Source organism: Simochromis diagramma, unplaced genomic scaffold, assembly GCF_900408965.1.
Source record: "Simochromis diagramma unplaced genomic scaffold, fSimDia1.1 OVJJ01000646.1, whole genome shotgun sequence".
In the NCBI taxonomy this organism is placed as follows: Eukaryota; Metazoa; Chordata; class Actinopteri; order Cichliformes; family Cichlidae; genus Simochromis; species Simochromis diagramma.
Window position 1 is genome coordinate 7,024,890 of NW_024387279.1, and position 22,869 is coordinate 7,047,758.

General features: G+C 42.2%; 2 protein-coding genes across 5 annotated transcripts; both read right to left on the minus strand.

Moving 5' to 3' along the window:
* Positions 1-1,690: 1,690 nt before the first annotated feature.
* Positions 1,691-17,082, minus strand: LOC120715886 (G-protein coupled receptor 22-like). 3 transcript variants are annotated; one of them, XM_040003135.1, is made up of 3 exons: positions 16,813-17,082; positions 3,034-4,709; positions 1,691-2,783 (listed from the first exon to the last, which is right to left on the minus strand). In XM_040003135.1, the coding sequence occupies exon 2, from the start codon at positions 4,596-4,598 to the stop codon at positions 3,066-3,068; it is 1,533 nt and encodes a 510-aa protein (XP_039859069.1). In that variant the 5' UTR covers positions 4,599-4,709; positions 16,813-17,082; the 3' UTR covers positions 1,691-2,783; positions 3,034-3,065. The 3 variants fall into 3 exon arrangements, with proteins under 3 accessions (XP_039859069.1, XP_039859066.1, XP_039859067.1); XM_040003132.1 differs by having other exon boundaries at positions 1,691-4,709; positions 16,813-17,081; XM_040003133.1 differs by lacking the exon at positions 16,813-17,082 and adding an exon at positions 6,014-6,109 and having other exon boundaries at positions 1,691-4,709.
* A 1,226-nt stretch (positions 17,083-18,308) lies between these two features.
* On the minus strand, positions 18,309-22,642 carry cidec (cell death inducing DFFA like effector c). Of its 2 annotated transcripts, none has more exons than XM_040003137.1 (6): positions 22,515-22,642; positions 21,207-21,275; positions 20,951-21,104; positions 20,119-20,268; positions 19,339-19,532; positions 18,309-18,607 (listed from the first exon to the last, which is right to left on the minus strand). In XM_040003137.1, exons 2-6 carry the CDS (start codon positions 21,257-21,259, stop codon positions 18,424-18,426), a joined length of 735 nt encoding a protein of 244 aa, XP_039859071.1. In that variant the 5' UTR covers positions 21,260-21,275; positions 22,515-22,642; the 3' UTR covers positions 18,309-18,423. The 2 variants fall into 2 exon arrangements, with proteins under 2 accessions (XP_039859071.1, XP_039859072.1); XM_040003138.1 differs by lacking the exon at positions 22,515-22,642 and adding an exon at positions 21,497-21,625.
* Between the last annotated feature and the right edge of the window lie 227 nt (positions 22,643-22,869).

The window sequence follows — 22,869 nt, forward strand, 5'->3', positions numbered from 1 at the left end:
TGCGTCTTCCTCTTTACACAAACCTACTACATTTTTCAGTTTTTTTAGGTTACACACCGCCTGAACCATTTTCCTGTATTCCCATATGTTTGTTATTCTCTAATGAGAACTCGCTTTAGACATAAAAGCTGCAAACACTGAGCTGAAACATGCCTCTGCTGAAGTGAGACATGGACTTTAGATGCTTAGAGCCATCAGCTCCAAAAATTCCACATAAAACCAGTTTCTACTGGTTCACATTACATGCACTCCTTCACTGTAGCTTGTGATCACCTCACTGTGTGCCAGAAAGAATGCTGGCTTTTCCCATAAAAGTGTATCTGCACAGATATCCTTACAACTCAACACTCCGTCCTCTACATTTCTTAGTCCTCACATGATTTATAGAAATGGGTTGCCACGCTGTGGGCCAAGAGAAATGGATGGTTAATTTAAAAAGTAAAAAAACAAGGTACCTTTTAGGGTAGCCACTCCTGACCATTTATTCCTGATGTCTGTCCAACTAAATTAGCTTTAACCTTTAACCCCAAAACAGCACCTAGGATAGAAAAGGGCACTTTATCATATCCATACTCTGCTGTGCAATGTTAGATAATAACCCTTGAGTTTCAGTGTAAATGTTACACTCTCCATTAGTGTAAAAAGGTTTTTTCCATTTACAAAAAAATAAATTAAAAATGATTTATTTATATGTCATTTAATTTTAACCAAAATTATGTCACTGGTATTTGCAGTGGCCTAATTGTTCTTTCGAGGTTTAAGTGCTGCTGAATTAGCCTACTTTACCTTGCAGGCTTCATCCCACATGGATGACCTTCTTTTTTCCCCCTATATTGCCGAGGTCTGTAGCGCCTCCCTCCCACGCAACACGAAGCCCACGCCACGTTTTCAAACATGCAGGCAGCTTTTGAGCCGCTACGCCGCCATGAGCCACAGGAGAGCTCAGTGGGAGGGGCATGTGATGATTACTGCCAGGTATAGGTGCCTGCATTCCTACAGAGGGCACTTTTACTGAACATGAATGCACAGACTGAAATAGCACATCTTCACATAAGAAAGCCTACAGCGCCGAGGTTTGAGTTTAGCACACCAACCAGTGGAAGGACAATACTAAAATTATCACATGTAAATGGCACTACCCACTCATTATTGGCTGCATCTGATGGTGATAAATGAACACATCCACAAACACAATGTACCGTTTGTTCAACACAGAGACCACACAAAGCAAATGTTAAAGCGACTATTGGTCGCACCAACAAATGGAGGAGTCTCTGTATGCATGTGCGCATCACATCTTTGTGTTGATCATACTTGCTGATGAAGTTCATTTGGGGAGTTCGAGAGCGGTTGGATGCAGTTATGTTCTGTTCAGACGTCGCTGTATGCTCTTATGTGCGATTTCACCAGATGGACATACAGAGATTCCTTGATGTGTGAGCGAGAGCCTGTGGGGACATTATGTTCTTTTGCAGCATAGCCCTGAGTGATTATATAGGCTATATGTACGGAGCTGCACATTGTCCTCATGTTATTCCTCTTGTAGGAGGCTTAAAAAAAAACCTAGTGAAGAAATGTAAAACCTGTTGTTTTTTTGTTTTTTTTTATCTTGGACGAAGTCTGAGTAGCTCTGACCCCCAGCTGGAAATTTAAACAAACTTGCAACACAGCACACACGCGAAAGAAAAACTCAATTCATTCTTTTAATTCACTGTTTTGTGACACATTCACATAAAAACACTGTGGAGAAAACTTCTAAAGATATTCTTGGTGTACATATAATATATATTTTCACTTGTTAACATTCACTAATGCATTATTAGTGTGATAAATCACACGGCCGCTGCAATGAACGATAGCGTGAGTACAGTGTTAGAGCAGTGAACACAAGCAGGTAAAGTCAGCACTACTCTTTATAACGCCAGGAAGCTGTCAGGGCCCAGCTGTGGTGACCGTTACACTCCTCTGGGAGGAGCTGACCTGTGGGACCGCATGTCTGGGTGCAACGACACGGGGACGAGGCAGCTGGATCACTGCTCTGCTCTAGGAAAGTCGTTTTATAACCACACACTTCCGGTTCATCATGTGGGCAGTATTTACATCATTTACATGAATTTTCTTCTAAGCAGCTTTACATCTAAAATGCAGTCTAAGACTATAGACCTGGAATAAACACAGTATCTGTGAATGATGATTGTGTCTTTTCTTTCCCATCACGAGTCACATGAGAAGATTTCTCATGCTAACAGTGAACGCGAATCTACAGCCAGCGGCCAGTTAACTTAATTTAGCATAACAAGTGGAAACAGGGGGCGACAGCTAGACTGCAATACCAAATAATATATTACACCATTTGCTATAAACTGGGGGCAAAAGAAGTGTTGCGAAATCTTATGCAAGCGCTTTAATATCTTAGCACACGATAAACTCACACTAAAGCAAAACTTGATTTACTAATTTACACTTTTAACTGTCCTCTGACTTGTTCTTTATCGTCTCTCCCCAGGCTGACCCTGAAAAGTTAAAAGTTTATCAGCTGTCACTGAGCCTTTCATTTAAATATCTGACATGCTCCCTTTTTTGTTCCGAATGCACAGTATACCATTTAGCAGAACTTTTAAGGCAGAGATCATATTAAATACATTCAAAGAATTTATGTGTTTGAAGTGTATCAACATTTTTTTAAAGCCTTGGAGGCTTTAAGTGGGAGAAGGCAGATCATATCTTCTGCTGGCTAAACACATTCTTTGGAGTGGTTATGTAAGCACCACTATGAGGATGCTCTATTATTCAGCTCCATATGTAAATAGACTTCAGTGATTCACAGAGTGCAAACTATGTACAGTGTGTGTTGAATGATTCTCTGCAGAGGCTGTGAGCGCCACAGTGATTGTGACACCCTGCTTCCACTGCAGCCTGCGCTGAGGGGAGAGTGTAGCAGGAGCTTGCTGCTGATGGTTACATTTAAACGTCTCCCCAAGGTGTAAATGTGATTTGCACATTTCTCACACCGGCTTCTCGCACCGGTGAGCTTCATTATGGAGGCTGACCTGCATGTTTCAGTCTCACAGGGCTTCTCCCAGGCAGCGTTCGGTACCTTCGCTCGCTTCTAGACGCACCTGCCTGCTGGTCTTTCGGTTGTCCACCCAGGAGTTGTGTATGACAGTCCCACCTGGTGAAGGGTCTACCTGGAGCAGTGACACCACCCTCTTTTTAACCTTGGCGCGAAGGGCACGGCGCAGCTTCTGTCGGGTGAAAGCGTACAGCAGCGGGTGGGAGACGGTGGTTCCGTAAGCCAGAGCGAGGAACCAGAGGCGTAGGCTGACGAGGACGTCGCTGGGGCCGATGCCCAGGATTAGGACGTTGGTCACTGAGAGGGGAGCCCAGCAGCCCAGAAAGGTCGAAATGATGATGAGGGACATCTTAAAGACACGTCTCTGACGCTCTCGGCGATCTCGATGTCGTCTCACTGCCCGCCGCAGGGCGATGATGGCCGACACAGAAGCCTGAACGCCCACTGTGGCTGGCATGGGGGTGGCAGCGCCCGTGTCAGAGCTGACGAGCGGAGCAGAGGAGGACACGGCATGGGGAGAGGTAGCTGTCGGGGTTGGGGATGGGATGAGGGGAGGGTGGCTGAGCTGTTTGGTATTATCTGTCGTGCACTGTTCTCCTCCTAACTCCCCACCATCAGTCGTTAGCCCCGGCTTCTCCTTTTTTTGTCTCTTGTGGCGCCCTCTGCAGGAGGGGCCCCTGAAGCGCTGACCCTTTTTCATGTGGGAACCAATGCGGATGTTTAAAGCCCTCAATATTCTGGAGTAGGTAAACAACATGACTGCCACCGTGGTGAAGAAGATGGGCACTTGGAGGATAAGATGGTAATACCTACCGGGGCCGGTGTGAAAGCCCTGACCACCAACACATAGGACGGTCCGGTTACGCCATGCTGGCGCCACAGTGGAACTAATGTCATACGAGGACAAAGGCAAGGATTTCTCCGTCTCCCCTGCTTCTTCTTCAGTGGACCACTGCAACTCCAAGAATGGGATAAAAAACACAGCGACCGAGGTGATCCAGACGGCGATCAGCAGCAACGCCGCCCTGTGTGTCGTCAGCAGCCTGTTGGCCGGTCGTACCGAGATGTCGTATCGGTCCAAGCTGATAACCAGGATGTTGATGGCTGTGGCGATGCTGGCAAAGGTGACACAGGCCTCGTGGAAGCAGCACACCAAGGCCAGGTTGGGTCCCGGAGGCAGAAGAACAACAACCAGAGTGAGGGGCACACACAGCACGCACACCGCCACATCCAGCACGTGGAGGTTGACGGTCACCATGTTGCTCACAGAGTCCACTAAATTGGATTGGGAGCAATAGAGCACCAGCACAGTCAGGTTGCTGCTGAATCCCAACACCAGCTCCAGCATGAGGAAAGCGGTGAGTGACACCTGGAAGCCCAGCGAGTACGGAGGGTACCAGGACGCAGGGGTGCTGAAAGAGCCGCCTCCTCCTCGCTCCTGAAGGACTCCGAGTCCCTCCAGCCCAGCGGCTGTCCGAACCCCATCAGTAGTGGCCGGGCCTGACGTGTAGCTGCCGGTCTCCATGACGACCTCTCAGTCTTCATATATTGTATCTGTCACACTGCTGATGAGCTCCCATGATGCACCTGGCCGATCCTCCATGATGCAGGGATGAATAACAGCTCTGTGACAGCGCTGCGGAGAAGGGAACACAACGCAGACAGATGAGAGATGAACTGTGCAGGAGAAAATCAAAACACATTATTCTCTCTCACAGCATGACAGAGATCACAACATAACTTTGGATAAAAACAGAGATCATAACTTATCCATGTTTACCAAAAGAATTCTGTCTGTCTGTCTAACACATTTGCACGCATTAACTCCAGCATCTGCAGATTGAGCAGGTGCTGCATTATGCATCAATCCATCCTTCATTCTGTCTCCTATCAGTATTACCATTCTGACTCAGCCACAGCTTGAGACGTGAACACAAGCTGCCAGAACAGCAGGCCGTCGCAATAGGCCATCACTAATGTGTACTGGAGCTCTGGGGAATGACCCAAATTGAATGGAGCTAAATAATCAGACCTGCAAGCAATCAACTACTCTCAGTGGATCAGTAAATACAACACACTCAGCAGGTTACACAAAATTGGTTATGATCTTTTCTCTGCCAGCTGTAACAGACCGCATAATGCATTTAAAATAGCTCCGGCACCGAAGGGGCATATTTATTGGAAAGTGTTGGTAAGCCTTTGCCAGCTGACAAGCATACATACAGACATGCACATAGCATCGATGCCAACATCAGGGTGTAATTTGAAGAGTTACACTACTTCCCTTAAAGTACTGTAAAAACCCAAAGGAATGACTGTAAAATACTCCAGACATAACCAATCATAAGTCAGACCTTTAATGTGATCACTTTTTAAAACAGATACTGCTCATTTTAGGGCCAGGGCAAAGGCGGGTAGAGCTGCCTTTCCTAAATACCCTAAATTTATTATGTGCCTAGTGTTCATGATTGTAGTGATAGAACAATGTGAGTCCGAACGATGACAAGGAAATCGACTTATATAACGCTTTTAAAACCTTATTCTTGGGACTTTTAAAGCCTGTTATATGAGATTTGACAGGTGATCCTGTGGATGTGGATAAACGCTAAAATGACAGCTCAAATAATTGCCCTGATGCATTGCAAAAATGTTAGACAAGGAGTAAGAATTTCTTTGTGACAAAGTGGAGAAGCAGTTCTCTCCATTTGTCCCATATGTGTTTACCTTTTTTCTTTGCACATTGTACACATTATTCTGTTTCTATGTATTTGCTATGATTTGCTCTTTGTCAAGTAACATTGCTTCACTCACTATCCCGGGTTTGTTTGTGTAAGCGTTTTGTTGCCGGCAAATCAAACATTCTGCAAATTAAGACAAATACTAAGTTATGTTTCTTTATACTTTATTATGTTACAGATTAAGTCATTTGTTCATACTTACTTTGTATGTCTTTTCAGTCGTCATGAGGGTCAGGTGTGGGGAAACACCCGCCTGGCATTTCCTCATTTTAAAGTCCTGATCATGTCACACATGACATCATCAGGTCAAACCAAGTGGAGGGGTTTCTTTTTCCAGAGAGATGCTTCCTTTTGTTTGTGTTAAGGTTTAAAGGGATTTGTTGAATGTTTTTCCTTTTGTTAATACTGCCATTTAGTTGTGTAAATGTGCATATTAGAAGTGTGTTGAGGTTTTGTGTTTTTAGATAACCTGAGTAGAGTTTTAGATCCCTCAGTTGAGTGAGTGGTACTGGCTGGGCAATTGGAGGGAAATTGATGGCCCTACTTAAAGCCAGTCTCTACCAGATGCAGGAGAGAGGAGAGGTGAGCTGTGTCACCAGAGCAATGTTATGTTGAGTTTTGTTAATTGAATTGATTTGGGGGGAGTTTTGTTAAGTTATACATTAAATTAAGTTCACTGTAAATAAATTGCTCACCTTGGAAACCTAAAATGTCTGCATAGTCTGCTTCCCTACCACCTTCCTTGACGTTCGCGTCTGACTACTTCACATTCTTCTGGAATGATTTTGATCATAATGACAAGGACTAAAACTAAAGAAACTATTTGTGTTTCCCTTTTTTCTAAAGAACAGTTTTTACTTCACCTAACTAAAAATGAGTTTTCCAGCGCACCATATTAAAGAGTTAACTATAGTTAACCTCGGCCCACAGACACAGCCTATCCTTACTGATAAACACCAGCAGTATATCATTGTTACATCGACAGCTACAAGATTAAAGTCAGTGTGTAAAACACAGCCGCTCATCATTGATTGTGGAGGGGGGGCGGAAACTAATTGCACCTGCGGGAAATCAACCGAACAAGTGAAATCATGGCTTCATATGTCTCTAAATTGCTATCTGAATGAATATCTTGGCATCAGGTGCTCAAAACACTTTGTGACTGGCCTCTGAGTCGAGAGCACAGGAAACTGACTCCAGCACAACAAGTCGAGCCTGAAATATCAACCTCCGCTCTGGTAACAAGGCATTCAGCTGAGTGATAGACTCATTTTCTCCTCACCTCCGTTACCACGGAAACCACGCTACAAGGAACTACATTAATGAGGGCACAGGTACCCCGGCGCTGAAGTGCAGGACACTGAGCAGTAGAGTAGTAGTAGTTAGAACAGCTCTCAGCTACAAATCGGAGAGCTTGAAACGCGCCGCATTCCTGCGGAACAGACAGAGGAGACCGAATAAGTGTCGTGATGGGGCTTCCTGCTCAGCTTTGAGCCAACAGTGCCAGCAGCGGTAAAAGCCTTGTGCTACAGATGTTTTGAATAACGTGTCTTATAATCCATGTCACAATGACTCTGCTGACTTTCGTGCGTTCCCTTTTTTCCCTTGGCAATACAAACAACTCAGTGTGGAAGGAAATCAAAGTCCCACGAGATTTCGAGATTGTGATTAAACTATTTTAATTCATATAAGCAAATTCTACAAAATCTAAGTTATGGCAGCACTGACTAAGCCAGAAAGGATGCAGATTCCTGCATCAACTTTCAACTGTAAAAGTTTCCCTCGAGGACGCAGCGACAGATAAAAAGGATGAAACTGTTGGGGTCAAGGGTTCGGGTTTTTCCTTTGATTTGTCTCTTGTCTGTTCTTCGTGGGGATTTAAGGAGAAATTAAAGAGGGGCCACTGGGGGAAAAAAACAAAACATGGGTTTGGTGGGGAAAAAAATAAACAACAACAAAAACTGAGTGAAGAGCTGATGGTGTGCAAGAGCGCAGACTCTCGCAGCAACTTTGCTGGACTCGGATTGGAGGTTTCCAGCTGGCCTGATCGTCCACAGACTGTCTGATTGTAGCAAGGGATTGGATGGAGAAGGTATGAATCCATTTAAATGAATTCATACCTTTAAAAGTGTGCGTGCACTGAGAGACAGATTACAGCAATCGCCTGAGTGAGGGAAGGAAGTAGAAAAGAAGGGTGAACCAGACGCAGCGGTAAACAAGATGTCCCAGGGAGCAGAGGTGGCAGTCTTACATCAGCCTTCCTCTAACTGCGGCTGGTTTCCTGGTTGCATCCAGTCCCCAAAAGACTGCTTCAGTCCCCAAAGACTCCACTCATGATTGCCTGAGTGAAAAGCTGCGTGATGACTGCACGGGTTAGACGCTCAGCACAGGAAAGGTGTAGATATTACAGAGCGTAAAATTACAGCAGAAAATCAACCTGCTTGAAAGGCTTTTCTGTGGGGACTGTTATCACAGGCTTCATAGTGTTCTGCTTTAAGAGAACTGTGGCTCTATTGGGTTTTTTTTTTTTTCCTAACTTTGCTCTTTTGTCTTTTTGTAAAGGTATGTTTTATAGTTAAATATGATTCATCATCCATATGTTAAAAGGCTCAGTTTCAAAGGGCATTTGTGTGATGCAGACAGGTGAAAAATCAATCAGTGTGCCCCTCCTGCTTGAACCAAAGTGACTCATGTCTGACCCTGGAGAACAACGCGCGGTTTCACACTGGTCTGCATTCACAAGCTGCTTATTAATAATTTGCTTCCTCTTTGAAAAATGCCAATCAGAATGAGAATGAGCGAGTCAAATTTGGCGTTCGTTGCTTGAATTCAGAAACCAGCACTGCCGCTTTGTCCCTATCCCGTTGTTAGAGGAGAGCAAGTGTGAAACCAGGTGCATTTCTTAAGATGCTTTGCTAATTAACTTGCACACCAGGGAGTTCTCCGGGTAACTGTGAATGTGTGTGTGTGTGTGTGTGTGTGTGTGTGTGTCCATTTTCTGGCTCTGCAACAATATAATAATAAGGCAGTATTCTCACTCAGGCCCCGGCGCGCTGAGAGCCAGGAAAAGCCCACATCGAGGTGCTAGATTTGATAAGTGGCTGGGCTACCTCGGCAACACCTTTTCCCTTCAAACCTGGGACAGGGTAATGAGGTTCAGCTTGATCGCAGTGACACATTTTCAGCTGAGCTCTACAGGTAGTACTGAGAACTGTGACATTGTGCTCTGTGTGTTCTCTGAAGTTGTAAATTGAGCCAAGGCTATTCCAGTGAAAAGATGACTGGTATTTCAATCTGTTGTAGTTTATATTTTTAAAATGATGTCATGTTATGGGACATTTCCATCACTCCATGTGCAGGCATGGAAACCCAAGGCAAGGACGGCAGTTTCAGAGTTAGCAATTTTTTGGCCAGAAGAGGCACAGTAACTTCCTATTCTTCCTCATGGAATGTTGAAGGTTTGTTAAGTAAGCTACTATGTCCTAACACTTTGTTTCTGTACAGGTAAAATAAAAAAAGACTATAATGTGGTGAGCTGAATTTTACTTCCTACAGTTAGAGCCTGGAAAGCAGTTTCTTCCTGGGTACTGATTGGTTACCTGGGCGCGGTTATCTTCCTGTCAAACTCTTGGCAAAAATTCAAATGAAGGCTACTTAAATATTCCTAAGTATTTGTAAAAAATGATGCCCTAAAATACATGGTGTTAGATTCAGTTTCCAAAATCCTGGACGCCAGAACTGCTTTCATAGGACCTAAAAGGGTAACTAATCAGATGTACTCAATTAACTGATCATCAGTAAGTGTGAGCACCTTTATAAAAGCAGATGTTTGGGCAATTTGCTGGTCTGGAGGATCCAGGTGTCCCAGCAAGGTCAGATTGCAGTTTCTCTAAACAGTGCCAAATTACGAAAGAAATTAAAATGTTACAAACCTCAGAATCTGCAGATTTACAGTAAAATTAACATTTTGTACATATTACAGCAGCTCTGCTCCACAATAAAAGCATCTCATCAGGCCAACCCGCACCCCAGACTTCTCACCCAATGAAAACATTTACTACATGAAATCAAAAATCTAACTGCTAAATAGCTAACCAGGTAGATATCAGATAAGAATGAGTGGTTTGGCTCCCAAAGAGAAAGTGATGCAACACAGCCAACTTTTTTGTTTTGTCGTTTTTTTTTTTAACTCAAAATAAACATATTTTTCAAAACTTTCACAATAAAAGCCTTAGTCCAACTGAATATTGTAGTCCTTATTTCAGGTCATGACCACATACAATATAAATATTTTCATTTGACTCTTCACGATACTTTATATCACATTTGGGTCTTGAAGCATAAAATATTATATTTATATAATTATTTATTTAATTTGAAGGAGCATCTCTTATGTTTGATGTCATTTATATTAAAATAGTTTTTTTTTTAATTTGTTTTTTTATGTGACTGGTTTGTGGTGCTGATTGTGTCCTTTGTGATGTTGTTTATGGGCCAGCTTTGGAATTCACAACTTTTGTGCTTATTTAGAAACTAAATAGCTGATTTATTAGGTTTGTTAGAGATATTAACTTTGTTTAATATTTTCTTTATGTTATTTTAACAGAAGCCTTCAACATAACCATACAAACAATAGACAAAAGCTCCAAACACAGGGGGGATAGCAATCTGACTGATATATCTTTTTTCTGACTTTGTCATTATTGTTTTATTTTGAAAATAAATAGTTTTTCCAAAATGCAATTTAAAAAAAAAAAAAAGAGATTGCTGTGTTTTTCTGTTTGTGTGAAGTCATTTTGAGAAATGTAGGAAATGGACAGATTTTAAGCACAAAACCTCTAATCATCAGACAATAATCTGTCAGTATAATGAATATATTTCTAACAGTGCATCAAAGCCTCAGCGGGCAGGTGAATTTGCAAAGCCATGCAGCACGTTCAGAGCTAATGCTTTCCACACAGATCTAAGCGATGCCTTGCAACCTCTTCCCCTCTGGTGTGGGGAAACCAGACAGTGTGTGAAAGACACTATATGGCATGTATAATTAAACAGCTAGGCACATCAGCAATTCCCAGAAGCAGCAGGACAAAGATTAAAAAGATGAAAGTTAATCTTGCTTTTCCTCTGAGATAAGCTGATGTAACAGGTTTTCAAAGTGACACGGCTAGTGAGAACGGAGGAAGAAACATACATGAATGGGAAATGCACTGGAACTTTATTCTTTAAAAAAAAATGGGAATGCTGTGGAAAATGATGTTTTTATGAATACATAAGAAGGTTAGTGGCACTGAATACACTACTCTTATGGCCCCAGTGGCAGCCTAAGCAGACGTAAACACCACTGGATGATAAGCATGGATGTACTGAAAGAGAAAAACTCAAAGGGAAAAATCTAAAAATAGCAGCAGAACTGAAAGCAGCCTAGAGACACACAGAAAGATGGCCTTGAAGGGGAGGTTAGAAGAAATTAAAATTAGATCTTGGATTTTTCTTCATTGCTTTCACACGTATGTGGAGCCACAGGAAGTCAGCTCTTATTGTGACAGCACGATGAGCCCTGCCATGAAGGGTTAGACAATTTACATGTGCTATTTTATACAATTGCAACCATGATCGTTTCCTATAAACAGTCCATCAAGTCCACACGAGAGTTAAACCCGAGGACACTGGTTGACATTGCTTGGTTTGATTTGTGCTACCCTGAGGTTCATGCAACGTCCCCTCTGAGGGATTTATGCATGCACCACAGCCGGGCTCAGAGATGACATTTCACAATGTAATGTGTTTCTAAGAGCTCACGTGTTTCACATGTTTCTGTGAGATTGGGCTTCGCTGAAAAGCACTTATGCACATGCTCCTTAGGATGAAGACTGTAGCTGCTGTCCTCAGGTGCAAGCTATTTCTTTAGTTTAAACACTAACCAAAGCACATGCTACCCGATGCATGTGTTCCTAATTGGTGGTTAAAACCACAAAATTAAAAATTAAGGAGAATCTCAACATACACAATGTTGTACACAATCTCCAACATTAGGGGTTGATGTGTTCGCTGCTCTACATCTTAAAAACTTTTACTCAGCTTCTAGCTCAAAAAAAGTGTTTTTCCTCCACTAAAATATAAAGTTATGCAAGATACCTGAAAATCTAATCAGATTAGAAATTCCAACAAAGAAAGGCACGAGGAGAGAATAAAGTTTCTGCCTGTGCTGCTGTTGAGTGAGTCAGTGTGGCAGCAGGACAGAAAAAGTCGCATTAAAATAAAAAGATAATGTGATCAGTATGTGCAGCGTGAATGTAATCATGTTACATTTATGTTTTGCAATCACTGCATTGGGAAAAAATCATAAAATCTAGCTTCTGGGAATCTGATCACTCAAACTTTTGTACAAAAAAAAAAAAAAAAAAGATAAAAAGGCAGCTTAATCACAAGAATGCCACCAACAAGCTGAAGGAGCTCTGATTCTCACAAGACATTACAAAGGACAAAGCAGCGCAGAAGAAGAAGAAGAGCAGGGATGACAGCACTGAAGTCTGCAGTGAGGGGGTGAAGAACAACACAAAAAGGCTGAAGCTAGCATGAGAACACAGAACATATACGTTCAGTCGGTGTAATAAACACCCACCAGCACAGTGTGTGTGTGTGTGTGTGTGTGTGTGTGTGTGTGTGTGTGTGTGTGTGTGTGTGTGTGTGTGTGTGTGTGTGTGTGTGTGTGTACCATGTAGACTCCTGTTGAGACATCAAGCTCTCTCTCTAGTCACCACGCGAAGACAGAGACAAAATGACACATAAGAGCACAACACATTGCTCCTCTGCAGCACAATTGGCCGGAGTAAGACACATACAATCCCTCACACACACACACACACACACACACACACACACACACACACACACAAACACACTTTTACAACAGGATGCCTGCTGAGCTGACAGTAAGTGGTCTTGGAGAAAAAGGTGAAAGAAGAGAAGATGAAAGTTCAGACTGTCTCACAGTGCTGCAAATGTTTGGCATTATTTGTGTGCCAGCAGATGAAACGATAATAAATCCAGACTTAAGTCTAGATCCTTGAGTGAATCTGTCCTTAAACTTAGATTAAATTACGGTTTCCATGTTCCAACTTCATGCAAAGATCATGCATATTATTATCAAGTGCACAGGAATTTTCTAAAGGTAAACAATAAGCTTCAATGCAAATGCTAGTTTGATATGGTTGTGACGCGAAAAACACAATTAAACACCGCCCTACCACGGCTGATTTTCAAAAGTCTAGTTTTTATTTTATGTTGGTCACTAAAATGTTTTAGTTTTTAGTTAAGTTTAAGTTGTTCTGTACATCTCCATCATCCCTCACGTGTAGATATGACAGCATGGACACTGCACAATACAAATTCTACGAGTTCATTTTACAAAACCATTCCTACTCTAGATCCACTTTTTCTGCATCACATACATCACAACAATGGTTACAGTGGAATGGGAGGAAGCATCAGCAAGAAAAATGCTTTGCAAGGAATCATCAATACACCTTTACTAATATGACCTAAAAAATCCTCTGATGTTTTTGTCTTTCCACAACATTTCTTCAGGATTAAGATCAGGACTTTTTCTTAGCCACCACAAAACATCATCTTTATTCTTCTTTGTCCGTTCTTTGCACAGCAACTTGTATGTTTTGCATCACTGCCTTGCTGCACGTGTACTCTCTCTTAAATATTTCAGTTCATGTCGTTTGTGTATTTTAGAATTCGAGAGCACGATTCAAAACTCATTGCTCTAATAGTGCCTGTGAGCCTCGTGTAGAGCCATCGAAGTATGACCAAACCATGATCCCATCACCACCATGTTTCACAGATTGGATCATGTTCAGCTGGAACGTTGATCCTTTCGGCTTTTCTGCCTGCAACTGTGGAGCAAAGCTGTGATAGTTGCAGTGTTGTGTGCTGCTTTCTCCTTGCAGCCCTGTCAGCCACACAATTGTTAACTGTTCTGATGGTGGACTCATAAACCTGAACGTTAGTCAATGTGAGAGAGACCTTTCATTGATTTGACCTCCGCAACTATTAAATGTCCCGCTCCTGAAGTGATCTCTGTTGGCGGATCACTCCTGTGGAGGGTAACAAGGTCTTCAGTTTCCTTCATTTGTCTGTCGGTGGATTGATGGAGTCCAGACTCTTCAGAGATGGGTCTCCAGCCCGACGATCATCAGCATCTTGCATTTGTTCGTACCGTTATTCACTTCCTCGTGAGTTGTGGAGATCTGACTTTTGACAGATCCCTATTATTTTGATTAAAAACACAGCTAATCGCCATTCCACTGAATGATATTTGACCATGACTCCGCCTACAAATTAACTGCTAATCTTGGGGGTCACTATCTGTGCATCCGCTTGTGTTCGTTAGAGACCCGTCAGACTTTGATAAATGTGGCATTTCTTTTTCCTGGTGACTTAAAAATGAAATGACATGTGTTATGAAGCGCCTTGAGGCGACTTATGTTGTGATTTGGCGCTATATAAATAAAATTGAATTGAATTGAACATGAAAATTCAAGTTGGTGTCAAAATTAATTTAAACTGTAGGAATCAAAACTAGCTGATTTATACTTGCGTGCACTTGAACAGGATACAAAACAAACAAAAGGGAACCAAACAATTTACACTGTGCATAAAGAAACCCTTTACAACATAATATTGTAAGTACTGTAGTGTCTCACCACAGTTTTCAAGCACCGAGGGGCAAAGTAAATGGTCTGCGTCCATTTGATTGCTTTATTGATCGATTGTCTGGGCTTTTTACAATCTTTAATTTATGACCGCTGTTTAAGTTGCATCCATTTTTTCTATGGTAGATTATAGCTTTCCTGATGTCATAAATATTTCCATTCATTTCATAATGAAGCTGAAAAAAAAAAAATAGAAAAAAATAAGCAATCAGGAAGGCATGAAATATGTACACTCCAGAGAATGCTTCAAAAGAGATATGGGGAGTATAATCAAGCAATTCCAGACTTTTTTTTTTTCTAAGAGTAATTTTTAATGCATTCATATCTTTAAATGATGGCTGGGAAGATTGGAGGAGTTAACTTGCACACACACTGTGAGTGCACCTATTTCAGTTACAGACCATCAAACAACTTGGTATTGGGGAAACAAATCCATTATTCAGGCAGACTTCCCAGATGGCAGAGGGGTAATTCAGGTTTGAGCAAAGCATCCTACTGAGAGCCTTTATGTTGTCCTGTTACCTGAATAATTCATTGCAGTGCCAAAATATGGACCTGAAATAGCCAGTCATAGAAAACCTAAGCTGAGGGAAGAGGCAGAACAGGTGAGGAGAGAAGATGTGTGTTGTGAATGAGAGATATGAGAGAAATAGCTTCTTGGTGAAAGCTCATAAGGTTATTTAACTTGGCAAAAGAGCCAGTTAGAAGACAGTTTATCCGTTTAGTGAGATGGCAACATAGACAGACAGGCACACACGCACACACACACTTTCTGCCTTCATGTGTCCGGCGGGATTTGCTTTCTCTCCTTCATGTTCACAATCAAAGCCGTTCACAGCAGAACACGGGGACCGTATGGTGGAGACACAGCTCGGACCAAACACTTTCATCAGACTTCTCCCTTTTTCTCTCTTTACTTTCCTCCACCTCCACACTGTTGTCACCAGCCGCCCTCCTTTCTCTGTTACTCCTCATCTCGCCCGCTGCGTCTAGTTTCATTTTCAAAGTCGTCCTTTGTCCTCTGCACATCTTTTTTTTCTTGTTTTTGTTCTTTGACAAAGTGTTGCTCACGATTAACCGCTGAGACAGAAGCTGCATGACGCAGCCCGCAGATTGCACGAGTATCAAGTTATTTATTTGACTTTATAATGGAAGACAGCAAGTCTGACTCCGCCCAGAGCAAATTTAAATTGTTTGTCTTCTGTGCCTCTGAAAATAAATACATCTGGACCACTAACTGCAGCTAATAGTTTTTTCCTTTTTCCATCATCAATTTTCAGATTGTTTTCTTGACTGTTCATTCAATCTAAAAGTATTTTTGAAATGCAGACTTGCAATCACATCTTTTTCAGACGTTTAATCACAGGGGGAAAAAAGACATTTCTTTCCCTAAAATTTTTTAAATTGCTGATACTTAACCAAAATAAAGTGCAGGGAGAAGTCTATCTTAACTTTAAGTTTTAAAGTGGTGCATATGAGGCCAAAATATGGATTTTGTGGTAACTTACCCTCATGAATAAAAAAGGTGAAGTGGGTATGGTCAGTAATAACTGTAGGCTGGCGGGCTGTGAGATTACGACTTGTGCATGTCCCCAAGGCCGTTGGAGCACACAGCAAAACACAAACTGTTAAGCATCGCAGGCATACACACAATCCAAACAGACAGCCACACTTTGATGCGCGCGGTGAAATGTTTCCAGCGGACCGCGTTGATGACTCCCTCAGGAGCGTGGGAGAAAACACAGAGCTTCGGAGCCCGTAACTGTGTCAAGCACCCACTCCCACACACAGCCGGAGGTTCTAATAAAACCCAGAGTCCTCTGCTAAATCGATATTTCGTGAAGCACTTTGTGCCAAAAAGCGCGCGGAGCGATGCGCAACAACATCTTTCATCACACACGAACCTTGCATACAAAGCTGCATACAGCCCAATCAACACATTAAGTTAGATGCAATCGGCGCTACGTGCAGTCATAATAGTTCATAAACATCAGGTTCTAAATTTGCGTTTAACATACGCTGCGTAAAAGTTAAACTTAAGCATTTTCAAAACTTAAGCAGGTGGTTTAATATGTGAAATCCATCCATACTAATCAACAGACCTTTAATTAGTAACTTTTAATAATGGACAGTGGTGACGTGCATGCCAAATACTTGCCAAGCGCTGCGCATTATATACTGAAATGTCTCCGTCAGATTAATGGATACGTGGATAAACTCGCTTTCGTTTTTTTGTTTTTTAATCCATTATTTATTTATTGCCAATTAGCACTCTTACCTTTCAGAACCTTGGGCTCAACGATCCATTCCTTCACCGTGAGAGTGCTGATGAGAAGCGTCCCTTCTGTCCAGAGGTGTGTACGAGCCGAGCGCATGCTCAGCGGTAGCAGCTCCAGGAGGGAGTGCTAACAGCAACACAGCCTAGTGGGACAGACAGACGGCTGCAGCTCATCCCCCTGCTGGATCCACAGAGGACTCTGCCGTCTGTAGGACTTCAGCTGACTGGGTGAAGGAGGCGGGATCATCACGACCAAACACTGTACACCACTTACAAAGTTAAATGACTAATATTTGAAAATATAGTTGTAGTGGTATTTGAGGAACAGCTTTGAAGCCTGATCTAGATGATTATGAGCCTGTTTTTGTGCAAGAAGCTGCTAAAAAAAAAAAAAAAAAGTTTGAATCACTTTTTACGTTGGTAGCATGGCGATCCAATTTTTTTCTTGAATCAGATTTTACAATACAGCTATAATTTTACAATCAAACCTGGTCAAGGTCAACTAATATTAAAGCAACACATGGCCAGTTATTTTTAACTGTGCATAAAAACCCTAAAATTGCAGACAAGCCCCACAGCCTGAAAGAGCTAACACAAGCCAAAGACATCAACATTGATTGAATCTTTGCTACTTTAAACACACACACTCTTGAGTGGTGCCTCCTTGTTTCCAGACAATGATTGTGGGACAGCAGGACACAGAATGTACCTCATGCCTCATTTCACTGCAAAGAATTTGGAAGAAATGGCCATTGTTCATACTTGCACAGTGTATACACACACAAATGTGTGCAAGTAGTTCATGAATTTAGAGACATGGACTGAATATCAAGTGACCAACCCAAGTTATTTTCTGTAGATAATTTCAAAGCAAAAAGGAATCTTCTAGATAACGCTGCGCGACAAGACCACAGTCGCACTCAGTTCATCAGGTTATGCAAGACAGCCACTTAGGCTAAAATCGGTCCTGCTTTTGCCACCGCCTTTCCTCAGCAAGATGGCACAAGTGGCACTTCTGCTGCCAGCTGAAAACATCTTTCTCTGTAATGGTTTGCTTCCGTCCCCTCACCCCATGCAGCTGCTAGCTGTTTCCCGTTCCTTCAATCTTTTGCTCTGGTTTTCTGAGACAGAGGCAGGCTGCAGCTGACAGGACACTGCAGCCCAGGGGACAATTAGGGAAGCGTGGGAGAGACAGCTGGACCTGTTGCTAGTTCTGTAACCCCCCCACACACACACACACACACACACACAAAGTGTCTTGTGGGTTTGCTGCATTCACATTTAAATGAACTTTCAGGAATGGCAAAATAAAAACAGTTGCTTTTATTTATTATATCTTCATAGGAAAAAGTTGCACAATAGTGAGTAAAAGTGATTTTAGAGGAATAAATTGTGGCATTGGTTTATACATACATAAGAGGTAAACAAATGTAACAGCAAAAAAAAAAAAAAAAAAAAGTGACATTGAAAAGAGACTGCTGAATTCATGACGTTGCCAAACTGCACTGGAAACTATGAGATGATGAAACGAACTGCATGCTTCATCTGTGACAACTACACTGACGTACATCTAAGAGTGGGTAAGAGCTCAACCTCACCACTGTCAGTCTATCATAAGTAAGAAATCTTTCCCAGCAGCATGTTCTGCAGCTGTCTGATCCTGCTTTCCTGTGGCAGCGCCAGGCTCTTCTCCACTTGCTCCTCCTCTTCCAGCAGCTGCTCGATGTAGCAGGAGGAGCCCAGCAGGATGTGGCCTGTGGCCTGCATGGAGAAGATGGTCCATCGCAGAGCCTCCCTGGAATCACACGCATGAGAACAAGAGGGAGGATGGTCATAAATAGCCAGTTCCCATTTACAGCGACATGAGTGGAAACCAATAGGCCCACACAAACAGCCTGCATGTAACAAGATATTAGTATCAGTCTGGTATAATTCAGACAAGTCACAACACAAGGAAGCCAGATAGTCTTGATAGTCACGACCTCAGATGCTCAATTTTGACATCAACTGCATTTCATAAAACTGATATCCACGACCTTTTAAACCACACATCCTGCAATAAGAGCATCGCATTTGACAAGTCTGGAAAATGTAATCCTCTCAACTGAAGCTCCGAGCCAAAGCTGAAAACCAGCAGGTCTCGGCAGCGATGACATAACAAAATTAATCTCAGTAAAATCTAGCCTTTGGTCTTCTAGGGTCTGCGCATTTCACCACCCACACAGGTGTACACGCTCAAACCTGAGTGCATCATTTATACACAAGGGTCTGCTTTTAATACTTTTATAAGAGAAGCACAGGAGGGGAAAAATACTAAAAATTCTTAAAAGATAATCGTGCTAATTTATGCATTAGAAATTCATTCACACTGATCAGTTTTCAGCTCTAAGTGGATTAAGCTATTACTACAAACAATATGTTTCAGTAAAGATGCCACAGAGATGCTCTGAAAAAACAATCAGTTACATAACAGTTCAACACAAAATACAAAAATATCAGAATATTTTGGCAGCCTCCATCACTCACTTTAGCATCTTTTTGGCAGCGTAACAGCGCAGGTCATAGGACACAGTATAAACACCATACAGGGTTGCCTTCACATTCAGGCAGCCAATGAAATCTTTGGGGTTGTTCTTGTAGAGGTCAAAGGTCAGCTTGACCACATCTCTCCGCTGCTGTTGCTGCCTGCAGTCAATAAGGCAATCTCTGGAGAGGTTGTACTGGGGGGGCGACAGGATGAGGGATATGAGTCAGGACAAATGGGCACAAATCAGCGCTCAACTCCACCGCCACACACTTGAACTACACACTGATGGCGCTCCTGCCAGCGATGATGTGAGTAGCAAATGACAATGAGAAAGGGTCAATGAGGGGTCGTTGCAGAAAACATTTGGGAAGGGGTCCAAATTAATGCATGTATCACTTATTGAGAAAGTTAATTGCTTTTGGGTGAATGTTACTGCAATCTCACGAATCCCTCATGTCCAATTAGTATCAGACCCCTGCCTTCCATTTTTCTCAAAAATATTGAGTGGGGAGAAACTAATGTGAGGTTCACTCTGCGTTCTGCCTTTGCACAACAAATGGCATGTTGCCCTTCCATTTAATTTGATGGATAAAATATTTAACTGGATAGCCAATGTATCACAACACAGACTGGTCCATATTCATGGCTTCTGCATTATGCCTTTCTATCAGTCTACATCAAAGAATCACTGGCTATCAATATGTTAATATTTGCAAGGCCACAATGAAGTAAAGTTGCTGGCCAAGAGTGCCATCTAGTGGCTAATCAAAACTACATACAGGATGTGGGCTCCACTTCTGTCCGTTCTGCAGAGCCATCAGAACAGCATTTTCTGGGAGCGTTTGAAAGAATTCCTCTGTGTCCACACCAGTGCCATCTTCATCCAACACCAACGCACTAACGCACAGTATACCCAACGAGTCACTGACCTGAGCGAGAGTAGAGATGAGGAAAAAATAAAATAAATACGTACAGTGACCTCATCACAAGAAAATATGCCGCAAACCATAAAGCAGTTATTACACAGCTGTTCTGAAACATTTATTTTGGGAGCAGTCTCTTCTGTGATGACCCCATTGTTAAGGCAACAGCCAGACGGCTTGATGAGTAATGAAAACGCTATGAATCACATATGATAACCTTCAACACCCATCGGAGCCTTTACACCATTCTGTCAGACGGCACTCTCCACAGCCAACATTAAGAAGCTGATTCAGGGAGCCTGTTTTTCATCCCTTTACCAAAAGTTACAAGGAGCACTGAATTAATGCCAAGGCATACTGAAGCCATTCAGATCTTGCTAAGAGACTTTAGGCTTGATTAAATTTGGCTTCTTTATAAATTAACATTATTATAGTCTGACACCAGCCCTTTTTCTTGTTACATTTCACTTACATGAGCTCGAAACACACTCAATCACTTCAGATGGTGCAGCAACAAGTGGCAAACCTTTATCTAATTTCAATGGTCAATACACACCACAGAATCCCCCTGATTCCTCTGTTTTTAGTCCAAATGCTTTGTGACCACCTTACCATGATTATTAGCTGCTGACCAAGTCCCCCCCCACCGACACACACAGCATTTTTACACCTCACATCTTTCTCTCACCTTATTTGTCAGGTCTTCTAGCGTGTCTGCCATTATACCCTTTTTCACACTGCGGTCAGCATTCGTGACCCTGAAAGGCTTCGGTCGAGGAACTCGACCCGACAGGAGCTGCTGGGTCATGGAGGCACTAGCTGACACGCTCGCTGTTACACACCTGAGAAAAAGGTGTAAGACGTCAGGTCATCAGCTCATATTTAAAAAAAAAATTTAAAAATGGCAAAAGAGCTAAGGGTGACAACCATCACAAAGCACTTACTTGGAGAGGTTAGATGGCGTGAAAAGGCTGAGTGACCTCATCGCATAATCCATATGAGAACAACTCGACCTGCAATTATAAGTATGATCAGTGTGGCAGCTAGGCTTCATGTGAAAAATGAGGAGGAGACAGAAGGAGACAGTGGCAGCTTTGCAGTTTAAAACTGAAAATACCAGTAATAAAATTAGGAAAACGATTTCAGCAAATTCTGGAACTGGAGGCCATTCCTTCAATTTCATGATTATGTCCCAATAAAAAGAAAAGAAACAATCAAGAATAATAACTCTTACAGTTTGGGAAACTCAAGACTTCTCCCAACCCTGTCTGAATATAATCCTTATGTTGATCGTTTTTGTTCCCGAAGCGCTGCTCCCAGCAGTGTGGACCACAAAAGCCTCTGAAATAAAGTACACGCTCCTCTCTTGTTGCCGTTTCTTGCAACACTTGGTCACTGACCTTTGTGCTGATGACTGTTGATCTGGTTGCAACTCATCAGCTTTATTGAGAAATCCTGCATAAACACTCCCACTGGCCCTGGATTTTAATTTGTTATAATAACCCAGTATCTTAAAGAAAGTTCAGCTAAAATTAAAAATACACAGCTGCATGAAGAATCAGGCAGTGTGTTCAGCAGAGCAGCACTAACCTAATTCTAACCAACTCTACTGCTTAGTGGCTTCAAAACTGAATTGAATCTGTGAGGCTCCAAAGCGGTTGAGGTGATCTGAGGAAAGATGTTATTTAGGGGAATGTACGCTTTAATTACAGCATTATTTTATAATGCTGGAGGACATGAGAACACGTGTACTTTTCACAAATTAGGTCATAGTTCATTGCTCAGCACATCACACTGGAGGATTGGCTCACGCTGACGAGGTGTGTGCGCACTGTCAGGTGTTATCACACTGGGCTACACGTCATTGTCTGACATCACCTGTGCGCACCAAAGGAAAATCCTAAAAGTCAAGAAGTTACTGTAGGAAAAAGCAGCAGATACATTTCTGTGTACTCGTTTATCTCTCAATCCAGCTAAAACGGATGTTTAGACAAATGAAAGCCGCTAACAATTTAAAATACATGAATTAAAGGACACTGGAGTTCACCTATTAAACATGGGGGATTTAGCCATTTCTAAACTAGGCTTTCTCGCCCGTGAACAAAGTGTACACCGTCACAAACAAAGACAATGGCTCCACAAAAACAAGAAAAATAAAGAAAATGCTCGTTAAAGTTCACGGTTTATATTAAATCTGTTCGTGGTAATTAAAACAAATCATAGCGAAGCAAAATCCTTAGATGAACCCTTACGTTTGTAGTGTTCCTCCCGTGAAGCGCCTTCCCGCTAGCTTGCTGAACTGCTAATTAATAACACCTGCTAACGGCTGTAATTGAAGCCTGCGCCATTTTGAATGTACCTGTCTTTATTTTAGGGTTAGTGTCGTTCTTTTTTTTTTAAACAACATGCTATCCAGTGGGCATACTCATTACTTGTGAAAACACCTATTCATCCAAAATGTTAAAATTGCACCTCAAAGGATAGTGGATGAAGATTTCAATTAATTACGGAAGTAAAAAAGAAAGCAAAGGACATCTTGTGGATGAGCAAGGAACTGCAGGTAGGAACTTTCTGCTGTTACATATGTAACTTTACTGGGCAATTTAT

Coding starts and splice junctions, on each gene's coding strand:
- LOC120715886 (XM_040003135.1), bottom strand. CDS start 4,598: ATGGAGACCGGCAGCTACACGTCAGGCCCGGCCACTACTGATGGGGTT.
- cidec (XM_040003137.1), bottom strand. CDS start 21,259: ATGGATTATGCGATGAGGTCACTCAGCCTTTTCACGCCATCTAACCTC. Junction 20,269..20,950: donor TAGAAGACCTGACAAATAAG/GTGAGAGAAAGA, acceptor ACTCTCGCTCAG/GTCAGTGACTCGTTGGGTAT. Junction 19,533..20,118: donor AGAAGTGGAGCCCACATCCT/GTATGTAGTTTT, acceptor TCGCCCCCCCAG/TACAACCTCTCCAGAGATTG.